The 23,190-nt window shown below is 33.1% G+C and overlaps 1 protein-coding gene across 1 annotated transcript in view; it reads right to left on the bottom strand.

Moving 5' to 3' along the window:
• LOC139523012 (uncharacterized) overlaps positions 1 to 23,190 on the bottom strand; it is an 85,405-nt gene that overhangs the window by 27,784 nt on the left and 34,431 nt on the right. The window contains exons 27-38 of the mRNA XM_071316736.1: positions 22,848 to 22,995; positions 22,357 to 22,434; positions 21,589 to 21,740; positions 21,053 to 21,191; positions 20,012 to 20,224; positions 19,171 to 19,243; positions 16,602 to 16,774; positions 15,616 to 15,743; positions 14,236 to 14,377; positions 13,669 to 13,920; positions 13,081 to 13,123; positions 11,247 to 11,401 (exon numbers count right to left, since the gene is read on the bottom strand). Of these exons, the coding sequence (XP_071172837.1) occupies positions 11,247 to 11,401; positions 13,081 to 13,123; positions 13,669 to 13,920; positions 14,236 to 14,377; positions 15,616 to 15,743; positions 16,602 to 16,774; positions 19,171 to 19,243; positions 20,012 to 20,224; positions 21,053 to 21,191; positions 21,589 to 21,740; positions 22,357 to 22,434; positions 22,848 to 22,995 (1,696 nt within the window). The remainder of the gene's footprint in view (positions 1 to 11,246; positions 11,402 to 13,080; positions 13,124 to 13,668; positions 13,921 to 14,235; positions 14,378 to 15,615; positions 15,744 to 16,601; positions 16,775 to 19,170; positions 19,244 to 20,011; positions 20,225 to 21,052; positions 21,192 to 21,588; positions 21,741 to 22,356; positions 22,435 to 22,847; positions 22,996 to 23,190) is intronic.

Below are 23,190 nucleotides of genomic sequence, written 5' to 3'. Positions count from 1 at the left end.
GGGAAGATAGATCTTGACCTGATAAACAAATTCACCCCATGTCAGATTTGCTCTAAATGCTTTGGTTTTTGAGTTATAAGCCAAAAACTGCATTTTACCCCTATGTTCTATTTTTAGCCAATGGTCATTTTGGTTGGTTGGCCAGGTCACCGGACACAATTTTCAAACTAGATACCCCAATAATGGTTGTGGCCAAGTTTGGTTAAATTTGGCCCAATAGTTTCAGAGGAGAAGATTTTTGTAAAAGATAACTAAGATTTATGAAAAATGGTTAAAAATTTACTATAAAGGGCAATAACTCCTAAAGGGGTCAACTGACCATTTCAGTCATGTTGACTTATTTTTAGGTCTTATTTTGCTGAACATTTTTGCTGTTTACAGTTCATCTCTACCTATAATAATATTCATGATAATAACCAAAAACAGCAAAATTTCCTTAAAATTTCCAATTCAGGTGCAGCAACCCAACAACGGGTTGTCCGATTCATCTGAAAATTTCAGGGCAGATAGATCTTGACCTGTTAATCAATTTTACCCGATGTCAGATTTGCTCTAAATGCTTCGGTTTTTGAGTTATAAGCCAAAAACTGCATTTGACCCCTATGTTCTATTTTTAGCAATGGCGACCATGTTTGTTGATAGATCAAAACTTCGGATACAATTTATAAACTAGATACCCTAAGGAACATTCAGTTAAAGTTTGGAAGTATTTGGCCTAGTTGTTTCAGAGGAGAAGATTCTTGAAATAGTTTAAGACGACAGACGACGACAGACGGCGGACAACGACGGACGCCAAGTGATGGCATAAGCTCACTTGGCCCTTCGGGCCATGTAAGCTAATCAAAGCGCTGTAAGCGCTGAAGGCAGTTAACCAAAAACCAAGGCAACCGTAATTATGAAAACTGTGGCAATGTTGCCTCAACATTAAACATTCATATATAATACATTCATGTTTATCTAATGATTTATTTATTAAGGCAAATAATTTATATGTTATCAAGGTTTCAAAAGCAATGCATATATCAATGTATATTTATTATGGTGAGTCTGCAGTGGTGCAAGTTCCCAATGATTGCAGTTGTTCTACTTGGTAGTTAACCTGGGTTTTATTTGACTGCTAGAAGTTCAATTTGACGTAGTATGAACATGTAATAGTATGAATGAACTGGTTTCCCTGGAAAGAAAACTGAGTTTGTGTTCTATAGTACAAAAGTTATGAGACACGAATCAGACAAATGTTCACTACAACAGGGATCAAAGATGAGGTCTGACTGACTTGCCCATATAGTCCAGCAGCTAAGTCCAATATTTTGGGACAATTGATCACTTTATGGTAAAAGCATGAAACTTTGCACAGTGTTAGTTATAATGCTTATAAACATTTTTGGATATGGAGCCATCAAAAAAAAATCCACAATGGCCGCCAATTTCAAAATGGCCACCAACAGTCGTGAAGCAGAGTCGAAAAATACAGTATAATTTATCATTTGAAAATAAAAGCACAAAACTTTGCATATTGCTAGTTATGATGATTAGTAATCTTTTCTGAATATGGAACAATAAAAAAAAACACATAATGGCCGCCAATTTCAAAATGGCCGCCAACAGTCATGAGGCAGAGTCCCAAAATATGGTATAATCTATCATTTGAAAATAAAAGCACAACACTTTGCATATTGCTAGTTATGGTGCTTATTAATTTAATGAATATGGAACAATCAAAAATAATTCAATAATGGCCGATAAATTCAAAATGGCCGCCAACAGTCATGAGGCAGAGTCCAGTAAAATGGTATAATTGATCATTTGAAAATAAAAGCACAAAACTTTGAATATTGCTAGTAATGATGATAATTAATCTTTTCTGAATATTGAACAAACAAAGATAATTCCTTAATGGTCGACAAATTCCAAATAGCCGCCAAAAGTCTTATTATCAGAAACTATATCGTGTATATCTAGAAAGCTATTAACAATCAACAAATATTTGTGCTTTGCAAAACTTTCAGGATTTCAGGTTATCAAATCTTGAATTACATACTTTTTGTTTGTCTTTTTAACTTTTTGATTCAAGCGTCACTGATACGGCATTTGTAGACGAAACACGCGTCTAATATACAGAAGTTTTTCACAAGGAATATATAAACCAATTTACGATCATAGCTCTTACAACATGGCTACTGAAAAGACATTCAGGGTATCAGGGTATCAAGTGTAGAATATGACAAACCGACTAAATAAAATAAATTGATTGAGCAAACTACATCCTATGCCAAGAAATTATAGATGAAAAATTTAAACTTATATGCCCATTTGATTCTAAACGTCTCAATGTTGGTGCTGGTTACCCGTACGAAAAACATGACACGTACTCCAGCCGGACAGTAGCCGTACTGAGAACCGTACTTATAATATTCATTTGGACTTTTCTTTGAATTGCTTATAATGGATAACACGGCTGGACTTTCAGCGAAATTAGCCGTAAACCGGCTCGAAATATTTAAATTAGCAGGAGTCCGGTTCAGAAAGTCCAGCAGGACTTTCATAAAAGTACGTCTGAAAAATCCAGCCGGCATTTCTGGCAAAAATATAGCCTCTAAAAAGTTCAACCGGACTTTACACAGTCCGGCTGAACTTTGAGAAGTCCAGCTGAACTCTTTAAAGTCCAGCTGGACTTCAAAAAGTTCCGTTTGACCTTTAAAGGCTGATCCACAAAAAAGGGGGGGGTTCCACCCCCTCAGAACCCTCCCTCTTGATCTACTACTGCTTAGTTTTTCAGATGGTGGATTCTTCTGGTTTGATATGCATCATGCATCCTTTGTTATAATCTGAAAATAAAAAAAAAACAGATTGCATTATGCATATATACAGCTTATTTCTTTTTTCTACGGTCTTTAATACTGGCAAAACCAAGAAATGGGGAATTGTGAAGCTAAATGCTTACTCCTATAAATTTGTGGTTATAATTATCATGATAATATATTGAGCCTAAATAACTTTAAAGTGCATAAAGTAAAGCTTTGAAAATCACTCAAACTGAATGTTTTTGCATGAATAACTATTTAATGTAGGTTTTTTTATTTAAATTCTTTTTACTCTTCAAAAATAAAAATTAAGCTTTTTATAATGTTGTAATTATTTCATCAATATGTTGAAAAAAAGAGCAAATCAGATAATATTACCAAAATGGTGAAATTCAATTACATTGTACTTACCAGAATATGCAATCCAAAATACATGCACACGTACAGCATTAATCTTCGTAAATTGAAATTGATGCTAGTCAGAAGGATCCATCTTCTCTAATATAATGTGAAAAGAACTACTTCCAAACATTTGCTTTACATCCAATGTAAATTTCTCATTTTGTTCAAGAAAGAAGACACATCTTCCTGTTTATTCCAAATTCAAATTTTGTTGTATTAATGCAATACATGAGGTTGTTTTAGGAGCTGTGAAAAATTTTCTTCTTATGATTTCTTGCATATGTCTTAATTTTGATTATGTGATATATTAAAAGAAGAAAATCAATTATTAATTTGTTCAATTATTAAATGTTTAATAAAAGTGAAAGAAATTGCAGATATATGTATTTAGAAATGTGTTATCCTTCAAATGGCCTCATGATCAACCTCTGTGGAGATGCTACTTCCTGTGACCTGTCCAGACTAAGGTTAATTGAAAACAGATGGCACTCTCTACAAGACTACTGCTATTAGATCACTGTTATGGCTCAAGTTTCTAATTGATGTTAAAGAATGATGATAATTATTTATTTTATGCATTCATCTTATTAAATATAAATATACTAGAAAATGTATAAATTTAACCTATCATAACAGATGTAATTTTGCTAAGGGTTTCATTTCATGAAAAAGTAAAATGTTAAATAATTGTTGAAAACATATTATATAACTGGGATATAATTGAATCAAAATTAAGTCACCTATATTAAATTTCAACTTTCCATTTACAGTCTAAGTTAAATATATTATAATGGAATTGTAAATCTAGGGAAAGATCACATCTTATAGTTTGATCAAAAAAGTATATCTAAAAAAAAAATATGATATCATTATTATAACTTGCAAATTTCCATTTATAACTGTTTTCCATTTTGAAAGAAATTGTTACTTTCAAATAGCAGAATCCTCGTGGCAAACTTTTTATTTCTGTATTATAATAAAGGGCAGATTTGGCTGATAAAAATTTTCTAAGTCTAAATTCCTGCTCATAAATGACTGTAAAATTTCTAAGACAAAAATCCTGCTGATCATTCTACAGAAGGGATAATTTTCCTCAAAAGTCCAGCCGTAGTTATTTTCTTATCAGAATTACAAAAAGTGCGGTTGGACTTTTAAGAAAATACCGGCTGGCAAATAACCGAAGTGTAAGAAAAAGTACGTGTACGGCTCATGTCAGACTGGGCTTTTTAAAGTCAGACTGGAATACGTCTCAAGTCCAGCTGAAGTCCAGTTGAACTCCTGTTGAAATTTTCGTACGGGTATCAATCTTTAGCTGACAATATTAAGAAGCTTCATGAATTACGATTGATGCCTGAAGGAATTAAAGTGTGCATTGAAAACTTAGATGAGGGATCTGGAATAGGCATGTTGGCACAAATCTTGCAACTTAAAACTGAACAGGACAACGTTGAATAGAGCAGAAAAACGAACCTCACATGAGAGAATAGATAATAAAGCAACCACATCTAAAAAGAAAACTAGACATAGCTTTTCCGTTCAGTCCACCAGTAACCCATCTGTGTGCTTTTTCTGTAATGAAAATGGCCAAGAAGCCCTTCATGAGTCCTCAACGTTTGGGCAAGATACACGTGTGAGAGAATGTGCAGTAAAATTAAATGACACATTGATACTTGCAAAGTTAATTGCTGTCGATCTAATGCACATGAAGCAAAGTACCACTCTAAATGTTTAGTTTCCTTATAAAATCATGCATCTCGAATTAGAATGAAAAATTATAATGTCGAATCTAAGAAGGAAAGTAAAATCCATGGTATTGCATTTTCAGAACAAGTCTCTTATATAAATGAAACAAGGTCATGCGATGAGACCATAATTGTTTACAAGTTGTCAGATCTATGTAAACTTTATACGGAAAGAATAACATGTCTAGGTGCAGATGTTTCACCTCGAGTTAATAGTACACAGAATTGTATCTAATTTCCCTAACTTAGATGCTTACAAACAAGGCCTTGAAAACATTCTTGCTTTGATGACACTGGTCCTGCATTGAAGAGAGATTGCTTAGAAGACTTTGATAATGAGTTTGTCAACATATCAAAATCAGCTAGGTTTGTTCGTAAAGATGTTTTCGCATCAAATTTAGAATTTAAAGGAACCTTCCCAAAGGGATGTCAGGAAGCTTCTGTACCCCAGTCATTGCTTTCTTTGGTCAGTATGATTCAGTTTGGACCCAACATTCAGGATCGTTCATATTCTCAGTAGACATTAACAAAAGTGGTTGTATGGTTGTACAAAGAAACTATCCAACCGTCACATGAAAGATCATGAACCTGCAGTTCGGCTTATTTGGGAGTCATAATCCACTGTAAGACTATAAAACGTAATCTAGTAGACACTTTCTTCAAACTTGGACTATCTGTCTCCTACGATCGAGTGTTAGACATTTCTACTTCCATGGCCAATGATGCTTGTCGTCGTTATGTCCAAGAAGGTATTGTTTGCCCTACCAATCTACTACAAAATGTTTTTACTTCATCTGCTGTAGCCAACATTGATCACAATCCAAGCAGTATCTCGTTAAAAGATTCATTCCATGGTACAGGTATATCTTTATTCCAACATATTTCAGAGGATGTTCAAGGCGTTGTTCAAACATTTGACCAATCTGAACCTATTTTGAAATGCCAGTCAAAGAGAGTGCCTCTTTTACCAGAGAATTATTCAAATCTTCCACCAGCTGTACTAAGATTCAGCGAACCAGATATCCCATTAGTTGAGGGAGAACTTTCAATTGATATGTCCTCATTCCCAGCTGTATTAAAAGGGGAATTCAAATGGCTGAACATCTGTGGATAGGATTTGGCGCTGGGAAGAACTTCCGATATATTTCAATTCATGGATTGTGCCTTGCTCTAGGACCATTGAAATTGAAAGTCTTTCCACTGTTCCATTCGATCATTTACCGGTTGTGACACAGTCTCAGCTTTTTCTGGGAAAGGTAAGAAATCAGCTTGGGACACATGGTCCGTATATGAGTAGTTGTCAGGAGCATTTTTGCAGGTTATTGAGAATCCAAATGAAGTGGAAATTTTAAAAGTGTTAAAAGTAATAGAACGATATGTTGTGCTTTTGTATGATCGGTCTAGTACAGCTAATATGGTGAATGAGTTTAGAAAACAGTTATTCATGCAGAAGACAAGAACAATTGACAATATTTCTCCAACACGAGATACACTTCTTCATTGAACATAATAAACGTGCAGCTTACCAAAAAGTGTTATTTGGGGGCAATTGTTTAGTTGCAAATTCAAGTATGCCATCACCAGATTTATTTGGTTGGCAAAAACTGGATGGTACTTGGATACCTTTCTGGACTGTGCTTGCTGAAGCTTCAATGTCATGCATGTAAATTCTTGCAAGCAGCATTCAAATACACAGCATTATGCAACTGCTTACCGGACTGTGAAAGAGAAACTGATTGAGACTGTGCTTTCTTTTGATTTTCCTGCATTTGTATCATATTTTAATTATAATTTTGATATGTTGTTATGTTAAATAGTTACTTGCGAGTTTTTTTTTTAATTTCTTATCTCATTTCTAAAAAAGAAATACTCTTTGTACTGATTCAATTCTGCATATGTTGGTTTTTTTTTTTTTTTCATTTCAGTAAAATTGTGAAATTTTCTAAGGTCACTACCTGTAACTGTAAAATAAGAACTCGTCAAAGACGCCATTTTGAGTTGTATCGGCCATTTTTATTTCAAAGTTAATGTCACCTGTTACATTAAATAATAACATGTTTGTATAAACGTGCTTGTATTGAAATAAATGATCCATTGGTTTTTAATCATTTTTATACCATTTTTAAAAACAAACGTCAAATTTTGACATGTTAAACGGCGCCATTTTGAATTTTGCCGTCATTTTTAAAATATTATCTATGCACCCAGGTATGTAAATGATACAATGTAGGCCTTTATTTATATCAAATGATCAGTTTCACGGATTTGGTAACTTTCTATCACACAATGATGGTGTATACATACGTATACTGTCAAACTTAGACATTTTGACGCGCCATTTTGAATTTGGACGCCATTTTGATGATTTCTGTACTATAAGGTTTAAAAAAAAAATAATTGACATATCTTAATTGTATTTCCTTAAGTTTGTGACATCTTCTAAACCCATTAAAATTGGAAGACTTCATCAAGTGAATTATGTTATACTTATGTCGACCATATTGAATTTGGCGGCCATATTGGAATTTTTTTTCGTGGCTCCATATCTGAATTTTGTCTATACCCCTTAATCTTTCGCTATGCCAAGTTTCATGCTTTTACCATAAAGTGATCAATTATTCTGATATCCGCTGGACTAATAGTAAATGTAAATGATTTGTTATTTTGTCCCATACATATGAATATATATAATTTAGGGGTGGGGATCTCAACGGTTTTCAAGTTCTCAAACAGGTAGGGGTAGGCAGAGGATTTAGGGGGCAGGGGGCCCGGCCCCCCTTTTTGGGAATAAATTTGGTTGCTTATATAGGGAATCACTGAAGCGTGACTGAAGCGGGCCCCTCTTAGGTCAGTCAGTGGGCCCCACTTATGAAAATTTCTGGATCCGCCACTGGGGGTAGGGTGACCCTAGGGACTTCCCCTACATTTCATTTTATTTGTTATATTGTCCCATACATGAATATATATGGTTTAGGGGTGGGGATCTCATTGGTTTCCAAGTTCTCAAACAGGAAGGGTAGGGTGACCCAAGGGACTCCCCCTATATTTCATTTAATTAGTTATATTGATCCATACATGAATATATATTGTTTTGGTGTGGGGATCTCAACCGTTTCCAAGTTCTCAAACAGGAGGGTTGGGATGACCACAGGGACTTCCCTTATATTTCATTTGATTTGTTATATTGTCCCATACATGAGTATATATGGTTTAGGGGTAAGGATCTTGACCATTTCCAAGTTCTCAAATAGGAGGGTGAACAGTGACCTCAGGGACTCCCCCTATCTTTCATCTGATTTGTTATATTGTCCCATACATGAATATATATGGTTTAGGGATGGGGATCTATCGACCATTTTTAAATTCTAAAACAGGAGGGTTGGGGTGACCCCTAGGGACTCTTCCTATATTTCATTTGATTTTTCATATTGTCACAAACATGAATATATATGGTTAAGGGGTGTGGATCTCGACCGTTTCCAAGTTCTCAAACAGGAGGGGGTGGGGTAACTCCAGGGACTCCCCCTATATTTCATTTTTTTATTTATTATATTGTCCTATACTTGAATATATGCAGGGGCGGATTCAGACAGGGGAGGGTTGCGGGCTTGCACCCCCCTTAAATTTGCAAAGCATGGGTTTTTCTCAGCTTAATAAAGAAAATTCTGATAATGTTACCTCAATTTTTTTTTAGCCTCGCTCTGCTCGGCGAAAATTTAAGTTTGCGCCCCTCCTAACCTAAAATCCTGGATCTGCCCCTCATATGGTTTAGGGGTGGGGAGCTCGACCGTTTCCAAGTTATCAAACAGGAGGGGGTAGAGTGGCCCAAAGAATGCCACCTATATATCATATGATTTACTTACATTAAGGTATATATAATATAGTTGCATTATTTGTGAAAATAAAGAATGAAACTTTCAGCTACTTTCATTGACCCTTCAAAATTGAGAAAAAACAAATAACCCCTCGAAATTGCAGTAATATGTTTACACTTTAAAAGCATCTCACATGCATTATCATCATTTATCATTTATAAAGAAAATTTAGACTGTGACCATGAACATGTATATTGTTAGATATACTGTTCCCAGCTGTCACGTTGTATTGGATTTTTAAATTAAAATTTATCAAAAAGAAATTTTTAGTTTCTGAATAAAATATTTTTCTGCTTTCTCTTTCTTTTACATATATCTTTTGGTTGACAATACTAGTGTTTATATTCATTTACCATGCATAGATGTATTTTTTCACCTGCTTGGATTTATTTTGTAAATGATCGTCAAACCCGGAATTACCCTTATCCGCTTCCGGAATCGTATCCGATTGTGTAAAATTTTGTCTTCACGGCCGCCATTGTTATGTGTTTACAATGTTGTTTTTGTCAATCAGATACGATTTTACTCGAATTTATTCAATATTTGTCGGCGATTTTCTGTATAAAGCTAGCGGTTGAACAAAATGAATATCGCCGTCATGAATAATAATGATAAAAATAAGTTTTTAGCTCGTTTAATTGGAGACTTTGGTGAACATGGTGAAAAGGTTTGCAAAGTAATTTCTTATTTTCTTTCAAATGTAAGGCGACTACGTCGGGCGTAGCTAGAAACCAACTATCCTAGTCGAAATTCCGCTTGCAAAAGTGGAAGGTCTCGGACCACCGCTAATTTGCACACCTACCTCCAAATTGAAAAGCTACGAAAATTTCTTTTTCTAATTTGAAATTGCCGCCAACAGCATGAACAGTTGAATTATATAATAGACTACTGACGTAGTTGTACTACGTATTGATGACAAACATTATTCCTACGACTTTTGTCATTTGGGAAATCTAAACTGCTTGTCTTAAGAGATTTTCGGCGATTAAATATTTCATACAATTGTTCTTTGACATCTTAGCTAAAAACACAAGTCATAATGAACTACACAAGGATTTTTAATAAGCACTACTTCCTATGTGTAACTTTAAAATTTTTGGATAAATCGACGATCATTTAAGGTTTTTCTGGTCATTTTTTTTGTAATCCAGAATAAAAAGTATTAAAAAAGTGTTCAATTAGTTATATATAACATAGTAACAAGCTAGATAATAACAATGGCAAGTATTTCAGGATTTATTGGGTAGAACACAAATCTAGGGTGCTCGCATAATGCAGCTTAACTGCATAAAAATACAAGTGAACGTGGCGGGGTACTTGTACATTCCAACAACAAAAAGACACTAGGAACAGATCTGAGAGTACTCGCAGTTATCTGACAGCTAGTTCAAAGCCACTAACAACTTAATCCCATATATTTTTAAATGTACTATATTGCATGTCCTATTATTCTTTTTAATTTGTACCCCTTTTCTTGTGGTATTCTAAATACTGTATTTACTCCAATATTCGTTCTTTTATTGTGATTATGTGACTAATGTCCCTTTTTTCATTGTGATCATGTGACTAATGTCCCTTCTTTCATTGTGATCATGTGACTAATGTCCCTTCTTTCATTGTGATCATGTGACTAATGTCCCTTCTTTCATTGTGATCATGTGACTAATGTCCCTTCTTTCATTGTGATTATGTGGCTAATGTCCCTAATTTCATTGTGATTATGTGACTAATGTCCCTTTTTTCATTGTGATCATGTGACTAATGTCCCTTCTTTCATTGTGATCATGTGACTAATGTCCCTTCTTTCATTGTGATCATGTGACTAATGTCCCTTCTTTCATTGTGATCATGTGACTAATGTCCCTTCTTTCATTGTGATTATGTGACTAATGTCCCTTCTTTCATTGTGATCATGTGACTAATGTCCCTTCTTTCATTGTGAGCATGTGGCTAATGTCCCTAATTTCATTGTGATCATGTGACTAATGTCCCTTCTTTCATTGTGATTATGTGACTGATGTCCCTTCTTTCATTGTGATCATGTGACTAATGTCCCTTCTTTCATTAATGTCCCTTGTTATGTGAAATTTTCATTGTGATCATGTGACTAACCTGGTTATATGATATTTTCATTGTGACCATGTGACCGACCGGGTATGTGAAATTTGCATTGTGGCCATGTGACTTACCTGGTTATGTGATATTTTCATTGTGATCATGTGACTAACCTGGTTATGTGATATTTTCATTGTGATCATGTGACTGACCTGGTAATGTGATATTTTCATTGTGATCATGTGACTGACCTGGTAATGTGATATTTTCATTGTGATCATGTGACTGACCTGGTTATGTGATATTTTCATTGTGATCATGTGACTGACCTGGTTATGTGATATTTTCATTGTGATCATGTGACTAACCTGGTAATGTGAAATTTTCATTACAAAGAGGTATGGGAACTTCATAATCTTGTATGAAATACTCGTCAATGATGCAGTCTCCCGCTATACAAATTCGGAGTCCAAAGTTCACGCTGAATACCTTCTTTACATCAGCGTCACGATCTATCTTGATCCTGTAACAGAAAGGGATTTTCAAATCATTTTTTTGAAATATACAGTTTAAAGTCATTTTACGATACTGTTGAAAATAAAATTTGTGTACTCTAAGAAAAACTTTTTATTTAAAAGCACATGTTAATAATCATATTGAACTTGATCTACTGAGTGTTTTTATTTTACCAATCACACATACCAACTAATAAATTGTTTTTGGTATCTCCAAAAGTGTTCTGGGGACAGGGAGTACTAGTACACTAAAAAAAAACGTTTAGCTAAAATGTGTGAATTTTCAAAGGAAGATGTGTGTTGCCTACCATCTTTAAATAAACTAGAGGCTCTAAAGAGCCTGTGTCGCTCACCTTGGTCTATGTGAATATTAAACAATGGACACAGATGGATTCATGACAAAATTGTGTTTTGGTGATGGTGATGTGTTTGTAGATCTTACTTTACTAAACATTCTTGCTGCTTACTTTTATCTCTATCTATAACAGTACTTTCTGTGGAAAATGTTATTGAAAATCTTCAAATTTTAAGAAAACTGTTAAAAATTGACTAAAAAGGGCAATAACTCCTAAAGTGGTCAACTGACCATTTTGGTCATACTGACTTATTTTTAGATCTTACTTTGCTGAACATTATTGCTGTTTACAGTTTATCTCTATCTATAATAATATTCAAGATAATAACCAAAAACAGCAAAATTTCCTTAAAATTACCATTTCAGGGGCAGCAACCCAACAACGGAATGTCCGATTCATCTGAAAATTTCAGGGTAGATAGATCTTGACCTGATGAACAATTTTACCCCGTCAGATTTGCTCTAAATGCTTTGGTTTTTGAGTTATAAGCCAAAAACTGCATTTTACCGCTATGTTCTATTTTTAGCCATGGCGGCCATCTTGGTTGGTTGGCCGGGTCACCGGACACATTTTTTAAACTAAATACCCCAATGATGATTATGGCCAAGTTTGATTAAATTTGGCCCAGTAGTTTCAGAGGAGAAGATTTTTCTAAAAGATTACTAAGATTTACGAAAAATGGTTAAAAATTGACTATAAAGGGCAATAACTCCTAAAGTGGTCAACTGACCATTTTGGTCATGTTGACTTATTTGTAGATCTTACTTTGCTGAACATTATTGCTGTTTAAAGTTTATCTCTATCTATAATAATATTCAAGATAATAACCAAAAACAGCAAAATTTCCTTAAAATTACCATTTCAGGGGCAGCAACCCAACAACGGAATGTCCGATTCATCTGAAAATTTCAGGGCAGATAGATCTTGACCTGATGAACAATATTAACCCATGTCAGATTTGCTCTAAATGCTTTGGTTTTTGAGTTATAAGCCAAAAACTGCATTTTACCGCTATGTTCTATTTTTAGCCATGGTGGCCATCTTGGTTGGTTGGCCGGGTCACCGGACACATTTTTAAAAATAGATACCCCAATGATGATTGTAGCCAAGTTTGGTTAAATTTGGCCCAGTAGTTTCAGAGGAGAAGATTTTTGTAAAAGTTAACGCAGGACGACGACGACGGACGACGAGGACGCCGGACGCCAAGACTTAGTGATGAGAAAAGCTCACTTTGCCTTTCGGCCAGGTGAGCTAAAAATAAGGAGGGCTGCAAGTTTTAGAATTTGAAACCCCAAAAGGCACACAGAAAAAAAATTTGGATAAATACTTACATCACTTTTATCTCAGGTGTTATTTCAAGTACTTCTTCTTTTCCTGAAAAAAATAAATTATAACATTAAAATTTTTGATATGTAAATAAACAGTGAATTATTGTTTATGCATGAGCAACTAAAATCATATAATAAAAATTAATAATCTGAAATCAAAAATGAAATTTTAAGAGAATATTAGATATAATAGACGTATTTACACTAGTATGCAAATTTGTCCGCCATTACCTAAAATCACACAAGTTCCCGTAAAATTTGACATCACAATTTAAAAAGTTTGATGTCATAATTAAAAAATTATTGTTGCTTGTTGTCATAAGGTTATTCAGAGCACATCTAAGGTTATTCGGAGACAAAATTCAGCAAAATACCAAAAGTGTAAATACGTTTATGATAATGAAACTGGATTTTATCCAGTCTCAATCTCCTAAGTATACAAATATTGTTACTGACAAAAAAAATCAAGAGATGAGTGTGTAGTGCATCACTATATAAAAAAGCCCTTGTCTAAAAGAAAAAAACATTTTTCATAAATTTCATTATGTGTTTGTCTTCACTGTGCAACATTATAACATTACTACAACTTACCCCATTCATAAGAAATGAGGATGAACTGCCGTTCCCATTTCTCAAAACCAGCATAAAGGATGAAGTGACAGGGATCCAGTTCTACGTAGGCTTTCAATGCTTTGGTGTAGTCTATAGCCTTGATGGTTATATCAGCACAGGCATCAAATCGCATACAGTTTGGAGACATTTGGTAGTACAGATGTTTCTTCAGTGTGGGGTTAGTTATAGCAGGAAGAGTCAGGGTTTTATTGATTAGTGCTATGGAACAGCCTGGAAAAAAAAAGAAATATTTCTTTATGATATAAAGTGATGATGTGTATCAGACATGATAAGGAAAATTACAACTTTTATTCACTTATGTCTTTAACATTTAGTAACCTTTATCGTGCGTTTAATTATAATTGAAAACACAGCAAGATGAAAAAACTTTCATTTAATTTTCAAAGTCAAATAGCCATATTAATGTCAGAAGTTGCTAAAATTAAAAAAAAATGTGAGCCTAGCTAAAATACTAATTTAAAGTGGGTGTTTGAAAAATTAATTGAAATCTAGTCTATGGTTTAAGTCTTTAAGATATATACTTACTTCTATCATACAGTTCATATCTGTCATTCAGATCAAGTCTTGTACCAGTGGTGCTTAGTTCTGAATCAATCATCTTGCCTTTCAATATGGCCAATGTCATATTTTCTGGTCTGGGGCATGGTCCAGTCGCAGAAAGTAAATCCTACAAAGATATATAGGTATATTATACTGTAGTGAAATAGTCTGACTAATCCTGAAATTTGATAGGTTACCTTGACAGGGGATATAGGCTCATATTCCTCGTCTGTACCCTATAGGTGTAATACCACCAAATCATAGTACGTAAATTTCTCAGTAATAAACATATACCTTGGGTGTTTCAGAGCACCATTCTTTTTTTATTTGGTGTTTCTAAAAAAATATTTTGGAAACTTGAGGTTACATGGTTACTAAAGCTTGTAAACGGGAAGAAAAGGGGTGAAAATTTGATTAGTTAACTTCCAGTGCATGTGATTATCTTAAATGCAATAAAATGTTATGTGAAATTTTGTTTGTGTTGGGACAGGATAAAACTTTACTCATGCCAGGTATTTCTTTAATTGAAACAAAGATAAATTCTGCACAACTTTTTAAAAAGTGCCAATTTAACAAAGACTAATAAGGGGGAAACAATGGTGGTATTACTCCTATATCTCCTTTGCCTGATGACTCAGGGGATATAAAAGTGAAAATCCAGATAATTATCATAGCACGTATATTTTATTTTTTTTCACATCATACGGTTTTTTTTTGCTGGCAAAATTTACACTCAGAAAAGTGCAGATTTAAATTTCTATTTTATTTGTACTTGAATCAGTCATAATAATCCAAGCTGCTTCATCAAACTTTATATTTCAGTCGTATAAAATAAGTATTATTATTTTATTATCAGTCCAATTAATTAAGTTCTAATGATAACACTGAAAGACTATCTCTGCCTTATTCATAATTTTTTACCAGTTTCGATTGAAATTATGAGAAAAGTTATTTATAGACTTATATATAGCTCTTGTAAATTTATGTTTAGGTCAACTGAGTTTAAATATATGAGAAATTTGTTTTTATACAATTTTAAACAAAAATTAGGTTCACTTCAATTTTCAACTTTTTTCCAGCATAAAACTTTTCTTTTAAAAAGCGTGTATCTCTATTACAAGCACATCAACTTATTTTAATTTTCTATAACGTGGATGAATTATACATATGATAAAAAATATGTTGTTTTTATGAATTTCTGTAAAAAATGTAATTAAATAGCTCTTTCTAAAATATGAACTAAAATGATGATTTACAAGGTTAGGGTTGAGGAAATTTACAGATAAAACAGATCTATCTTTAACAATATAGAAAAATTTGGCATATCAAATTAAAACAGCACTTTCTTCTTAAAAAAAAACTTACTGCCGGTAAACCAAGAGCAGCCAATGCTTCTTCAGCTAGATTGCCGGCCAACTGCTTAGCTGCCTTTTTGCCTGCCTGTTTCAGTCTTTCCAGGACAGCTTCCTTGCTAAAGTATGTTGCCCAATTTACTGCAATTATAAAAAAGTACAATATATAAGTCTGAAAAAGGACACATGACTGAATTGTTAATGCATTGGTTCAGTGTAAAATAAGTTGACCATTAATTCTTGTAACACAAAATAAAATTTCAATCCCAAATTTTACGATGCATTATCCACATGAGCAATTTTTATTATCTGCCTTTTTTTTTACTTTCTCATTATCAATGTAATTCAATGTCAGGCCACGAGTGACTGCCATTAGGATAACATAATAAATTAACTTACTGTCAGGCCACGAGTGACTGCCATTAGGATAACATAATAAATTAACTTACTGTCAGGCCACGAGTGACTGCCATTAGGATAACATAATAAATTAACTTACTGTCAGGCCACGAGTGACTGCCATTAGGATAACATAATAAATTAACTTACTGTCAGGCCACGAGTAACTGCCATTAGGATAACATAATAAATTAACTTACTGTCAGGCCACGAGTAACTGACATTAGGATAACATAATAAATTAACTTACTGTCAGGCCACGAGTAACTGCCATTAGGATAACATAATAAATTAACTTACTGTCAGGCCACGAGTAACTGCCATTAGGATAACATAATAAATTAACTTACTGTCAGGCCACGAGTAACTGCCATTAGGATAACATAATAAATTAACCTACTGTCAGGCCACGAGTAACTGCCATTAGGATAACATAATAAATTAACTTACTGTCAGGCCACGTGTAACTGCCATTAGGATAACATAATAAATTAACTTACTGTCAGGCCACGAGTAACTGCCATTAGGATAACATAATAAATTAACTTACTGTCAGGCCACAAGTAACTGCCATTAGGATAACATAATAAATTAACTTACTGTCAGGCCACGAGTAACTACCATTAGGATAACATATTGGCAAGGGTAGAACAGCTTGATCCAGGAGGTTGATTGTAACCAAACAATTTTCATCGTCGGGGTAAGATCCAGGGTCACAGAGACCACCTCCAAATGTTATAACAGTTTCCAAGTCTGTCTTTTCTATCTTTAAGCTAAATACATATGAAATTATATTGTTATCAATCTATTTCATTTATCTATAATACTAAAATAACGAGGTCCAATTTGTTAGCCGGCATGGGGTAAAAACGACGAATCAAAGAATTCAACTTTATATGTATCTAATATAGGACAATGGTGTTGATTAAAAATTACACCACCTCAGACCTTTTTGTTTTCCACATAATTAATACTACCAATAATTAACAAGTTCTGGGTCGAATCTGATTGCGATACAAATAGTATATGACACCTGTTACTTTACCTAATCTGTACGTTCCACATCAGTCAAGCGCACCACCAAACTGTGTATTTAGGATTTGCTATATACACAGGTCATAATCACACCTAAACTTCTTCATTATACAGGGTTGACACTATTAAATTCTATTATTGTCGGTTTGTTTCAGGTTGTAGTATTTTAATCAGCATGACTTTATAAGATGATAATACGAATACTAAAAATCCAGACTAAAATAAGGCTTACCAGTAGGTACAGTATCCAACTTGTTAGCCGGCATGACGTAAAAACGGTGAATAAAAGAATTCAACTTAATATATAACTAATATAGGACGATGGCATTAATAAATCAAAGAGAGAATTGCTCTGAGGGATACAATTGCCATTGTTTTCATTGACACATGTATACATGTAGCTGGATAATATTATTTTCAAAACTAATTCAACTGCACATGTAAAATATACGTAATCTAAATAGTTACAAAATAGCCAATCCCGGATAAAAGTATGTGAACAATATACTTATCCTATTGTGTTTTAGTTTTGTACTATCAATTCTAAGTTTACTTTCCTCAACAGTCGAGACTCAGAGTGAGAGCAGTATTTAACTTCGTATCTTATCACCTATTTTCCTACGTTAATTCTAGGAGAAACCCCATTCCTAACTCTTTAAATATTTAATTTCCTTTGGGTCAGTTATCATGACTTCTTTCTGTACACATTCCTAGGTTTAAATTGTGATCGTTTTAAATATAATACAACGTTTATCGACAGAACAAGTTTATTTTTCTCAACGTGTTGTTTTAATTCAGAATTCACGGAAGTTACTTCCGGATGGCTGACAACTAGAAACGATAATATGGAAGACTCCATTTCGCCTGAAGGGGTGTTGTAGTTACTTTTACGATGTGGACTACATTTATTTTAATTTAAATGATGCATATGATTTAAAATAATGCAACAACAATAACCCTCAATAGCAGACATACATAGAAAGGTTCCCATGAGTTATAAATTAATCAATTGAGTGGGGAATCCAGAGCAACCATTCAATCTAATACCTCTTTTATCACATCTGAAGAATTTCTAAATTTATAAAAGCACTAAATATAAATACTGCTTAATTCTGATTTTCCGTGTTGTTAAAAACACGCATATAAGTCAAGGGAAATATCAAACATGAAGATTATGAAAAGAACATTATAGGAAAGTTGTTTTAAGTTCAATCCATTTGTTTGTTTTTACCTTTTAAACCAAGACAATCATAAGAATCTGAGATGTTCCTTTATGTTTAGAATAAAACGGTTGACATGAGGGCATTACACCCTGAGCCAATCGTATAAGTCTACAGATTGCTTGAAAGCAATTGTATCCAAAAAATTACAACATTCCCGGCCCTTTTGTTTTCCAAATAATTAAGATTACCAATAATTGATAAGTTTTGAGGTCGACGGGTTCAAACAGATACATTTAGAAAGCAGAGAAAACCGTGCATCTTATAACCAGCATGACTTTATCAGATGACAATACCAATACTAAAAATCCAGGCTAAAATAAGGCTTACACATAATTAGATACTTCATTCAGTCACGGACTCGCTATGTCGCGGGTGTGTTCTAGTTCTTTTTAATCAAAGCAAAGTTCTTCAATTTTTACTATTACAAAAAATAATCTACCATAGATACCTGTAATTGAACTCTAGTGGGTCATGGTCTAACATTCAGGACTCAAATGGCAGAACATTATTTTTTGGGGTAGCTTAGGCTCATTTAAAAATCAGTAATGCTATATTTTATTACCATGTTAAAAAAATCTTTCCTCTTTTTCTTTCCTTGCAGTCAAGGCAAATAAAGATCAATTTAAACAAAAATATACACATTTCATTTCTGCAATTTCAGCAATTTAGAGCTTATAGTATATCAGTCTTTTGGTTTGCATGCTCATCTTTGTTGATCATTTAAACTGTCAACTGACACTGTAAACAAAAGGTGAGTTTGACCTATTTAATGATAAGCTTATATGTTTTATGACTACTTTTTTACAGTAGAAAAAATATAAAAAAAAGTATGAGATGATTTGTTATTCATAAATTCATGAGTTTAAACAATGAAGATAACTAATTTTCAATATGAATAAAAGTAAACTTACAAGACAACAATTTCCAGATCACCAATCACTGGAATTGGGAAGATAATACCAGTATTTATTATTTTCTCTATACCTGTCAAAGAAAAAGTCATACATCATAACTGCAAGAATTGTCTACTATTTACCAGTGCTTGAAATCATTTCAACTATATATTGTTTTTCCTATTACCTATGATTGCAGTAACTGCTGGTTTTTCTTCATACAATATCATTACTACTGTTTTACCTCTGGCAGTTTTTTGTAATCTTTAAAACAGATTTTATAGAGTTAGGTAATTTTTTTAAGCGAATATTTTTTCTGTTGACCTCTAAATGACTTTTCTGAGACTGTCTGTTGACCTCTAAATGACTTTTCTGAGACTGTATGTTGACCTCTAAATGACTTTTCTGAGACTGTCTGTTGACCTCTAAATGACTTTTCTGACTATGCTGACCTCTAAATAACTTTTCTGAGACTGTCTGTTGACCTCTAAATGACTTTTCTGAGACTGTCTGTTGACCTCTGACTTTTTTTAATTTTTTTTGTTGTTGGATTGTTGTTTCATTGATTTACTGCATACATCTCTTTTACATAAGTGGAGCAGGATCTGCTCACCCTTCCAGAGCACCTAGTTTTTGGTGGGGTTCGTGTTGCTCAGTGTGTAGATTTCTATGTTGTGTTTTGTGTACTATTGTTTTTTGTCTTTTTGTCGTTTTTCGATTTTTGCCATGGCATGGTCAGTTTGTTTTGGACTTTTGAGTTTGTATGTCCCTCTTGTATCTTTCACCTCTCTTTTAATATGATAAGAGCTATGTTAAGTGGCAAAACAAAATTAGTGGCTAAACTGCCTCTTTAACATACCATCAAAATCAAGTTTAGGAAGCTGTATTTCTCCCTTAAACATATCAAAGCCGTAGCTGAACTTAAAAGTACATGGGTTAAAATTAGCATAAGCTTTAACCACTCTGAGGAACATGGATATTTTGACGTTCATGCAGCATTCCACAGCCATACAGTCACTGGAGAAGATACAATATACTCTCTTTGGCAATGTGAAAGACATCAGTGGACATTCTGCAAAAAAGAAGTACTCAAATTATAAGACCATTATATAAAAATTGCAAATATGAAATAGCTCCAAAAGGGTTAATTGGTCAAGTCAACACTAACATTGAGATTTTTTTTCTAAAAGAAAAAAGAAAATACAGTCATAGGACAAAAGTGAGTTCCCACTCAAAAAATGTCCTATCATTTCAACTAAAATCAATATTTTTCCAAAAAATATTACCAAGTAACTTTATGAGCAATTTTTATAAAATAGATACCATAAGATGTAGAAATGTTTGAAGTTTTATTGTTTATTTGGCCATAATTTTGGTGAGATTTGTTTTCATTATCTGATGGGTAAAACACAAATGCAAACTTTTATGATTTCAATTTGGTTAGAATACATAGCAAACTTTTCAAGGAATCTTTTTCTTTGTGTTCACCTCATCAGAAAATTAAAATGAGCCTGAATAATATCATGGCCAAATAAACAATAAAACTTTAAACATTTCTACATCTTATGGTATTTATTTGATATAAATCAGTCGTGTAGTTACTTGGTAATATTTTTTTTTTTAAATATCAATTTTAGTTTAAATGATAGGACATTTTTTGAGTGGGAACTCACTTTTGTCCAATGACTGATTAGAAATTAAACGTTTGGTGCTACTTTGCTTAAGATGTAAGTGCATGAGGAATTACTTGTAGTAAAAAGTGTAATAAATAGAGAATATCATATGGCTTTTTCAATAATTAGTATTATGGCAATCATTTTTATTGCAGCATATTTGTAAATAGAGTAAAATAGGTAAACAAATTAGTAATGGACATGTACTATAAACAACTGTTACATACGATTATCCTGATCCATAATTCTTTTAATCATTTGGGCTCTAGTTCCATTGATTGGTTTCCCTCTTTCCTGTAGGGTCTGTTTGATTTGTTCATCTGTCAGCTCATGTGGATTAAAACATGGTTTGTTGTCAATTATTGCCTGCAAAAAAACAGAATTTAGTAATTTACACAATTTTTGAAATAGATGCTACTTATATCTGTATATCACAGTATTTCAATCACATATCAACTTTAACACCTGACACCTAATTCGATGTAAAATTCACCATTTCAGTATCTAATGCAGTTTAGGTTATATTTTCAAAAGTGTACACCAAAATATAGTGTTTGGCTTACAATGTCCCAAACAATTTCAATCAATTAATCCTTGCTGTGTTTTGTAAAAACAGATTTTAATAATTAGAAAACTTCCATCATAATGATATTTTATAATTTTAGACAACCAAACCAGCTCAAAATATATTAAGACAAAAAAAACAAATCTCAATCCTTGTAATAATAAATTTAGAATTTTGATATTTGGAATAACCACTCACCTGTAAAGTTTTGAGAGCTTGAACAAACTTTGCTCTGCTGTCTGTCATTCCCAATTTTGTTAAAAACTCAATAATTGTCCCCATTTTCAGTCTACGTAGAGAAAACTTCTTCATAAAGCTGTCAGCTTTAGCCATCAGAGTTGCAAATGGACCTAAAAAATACAATCAATTGATTATCAATGATGAACAAATTGACAATAAAATTATCCTCAAATTTAAATCCTATAATTGCCAATAGTCTTTTGTTGAAAACAATGATGTTTCCTTTCAGCAAGAACCAGTTCTATATAAAAAATACTTGAAAGAGGTAAAATTAATAAAGCTGCTAGCTAATATATAACTTCTAACAGGATATTCCATTTTTTTTCTTTTTAAATAAGTGCTATAACCGAAACACTTGTACAAATTTCATATTGATATTCAAAAGTAAAAAAAACAACCTGAAAGACAATGTGTGGTAAAAGTAATCTAATCCAGAATTATAAATCAGTTTCCTAACTTAAATTACCTCCATAGAACAAAAATTTACTTAAGAGTTGCAGGAATATATCTTCGTGTCAATAATTTTCAATACAAATGATGAAAACATCACTATATACTACCCAACATTGCATATTTAATTGAATTGAGTACAATATAGAATAGAGAATGTGTCAAAGAGACAACAACACGACCAAAGCGCAGATAACAGCCCACAGCCTTCAATACAGCAAAACAATTCCACACCCAGAGGCGGGCTTTAGCTGGCCCTTTAACAATAATACCTACCTTTCTTTCCATTTTTGGAGTCATCAGGTAAATTGTTTTGATTAGCCTTAGTTTTCGAATACATTCCTTTTGGTTTACCTATAACAAAATATCATTATATCTAAGTTTAAAACATGTGTAAATATACATACTTTTTATGTATTATGAATGTAAAAATTGTTTATGCATGTGTACTCAAAACAGCACAAAAAAATCAAAATTGAAGATAAATGAAACATAATTTCTTCAAAGATTCTTTTATTTTTATAATCTTTGAAGAAATTATAACAGCAAACATTATGTAAACATCTTGGGAACTTTGATATTCATAAATACTCTGCAATCATCAATAATGCATGTAATTCTAATTACATGTCAGAAGCCCAAAATTCTAACTTTGTATTTCTAAGATTTCAAATGTAAAGAAGTTCACATAGCTGCTTATACTGCAATTTTTTATTTAATTTTGATTTTCCAAAATTTAAAAAATTATAAAAGCAGTTGAAACATACTTTTTATGGTCTCTGCTTCTGCTCCTGGGTCTTTACTAGGTGATGGTGCAGCAGGTGCTATAACTTTACTCTTGTCTAACTTAGGACTGGTGTTATTTTGTTTTCGTCCACCAAGCCCTACAATAACTCCAGCGGCTATTGTCTCAAACTGAAAATGAACATCAAACATTATAAATAAGTTAACTTTTGGGTTGTGTCTTTTAGAAGGTGTCAACCCTATTCCTAAACAACTCCAAATGCTGCCATCTCACAGAAAACACTACCAGTATGTAAATACACGCAACAACTTGTCAACCAAGGTTTACGATTACTTCACCTTTTGAGGTCTTAATCAATTCATTGA

Source organism: Mytilus edulis, chromosome 1 (genome assembly GCF_963676685.1).
Source record: "Mytilus edulis chromosome 1, xbMytEdul2.2, whole genome shotgun sequence".
Taxonomy (NCBI): Eukaryota; Metazoa; Mollusca; class Bivalvia; order Mytilida; family Mytilidae; genus Mytilus; species Mytilus edulis.
Note: the sequence above shows the minus strand (reverse complement) of the source record. Positions and strands in the feature narration are given on the sequence as shown.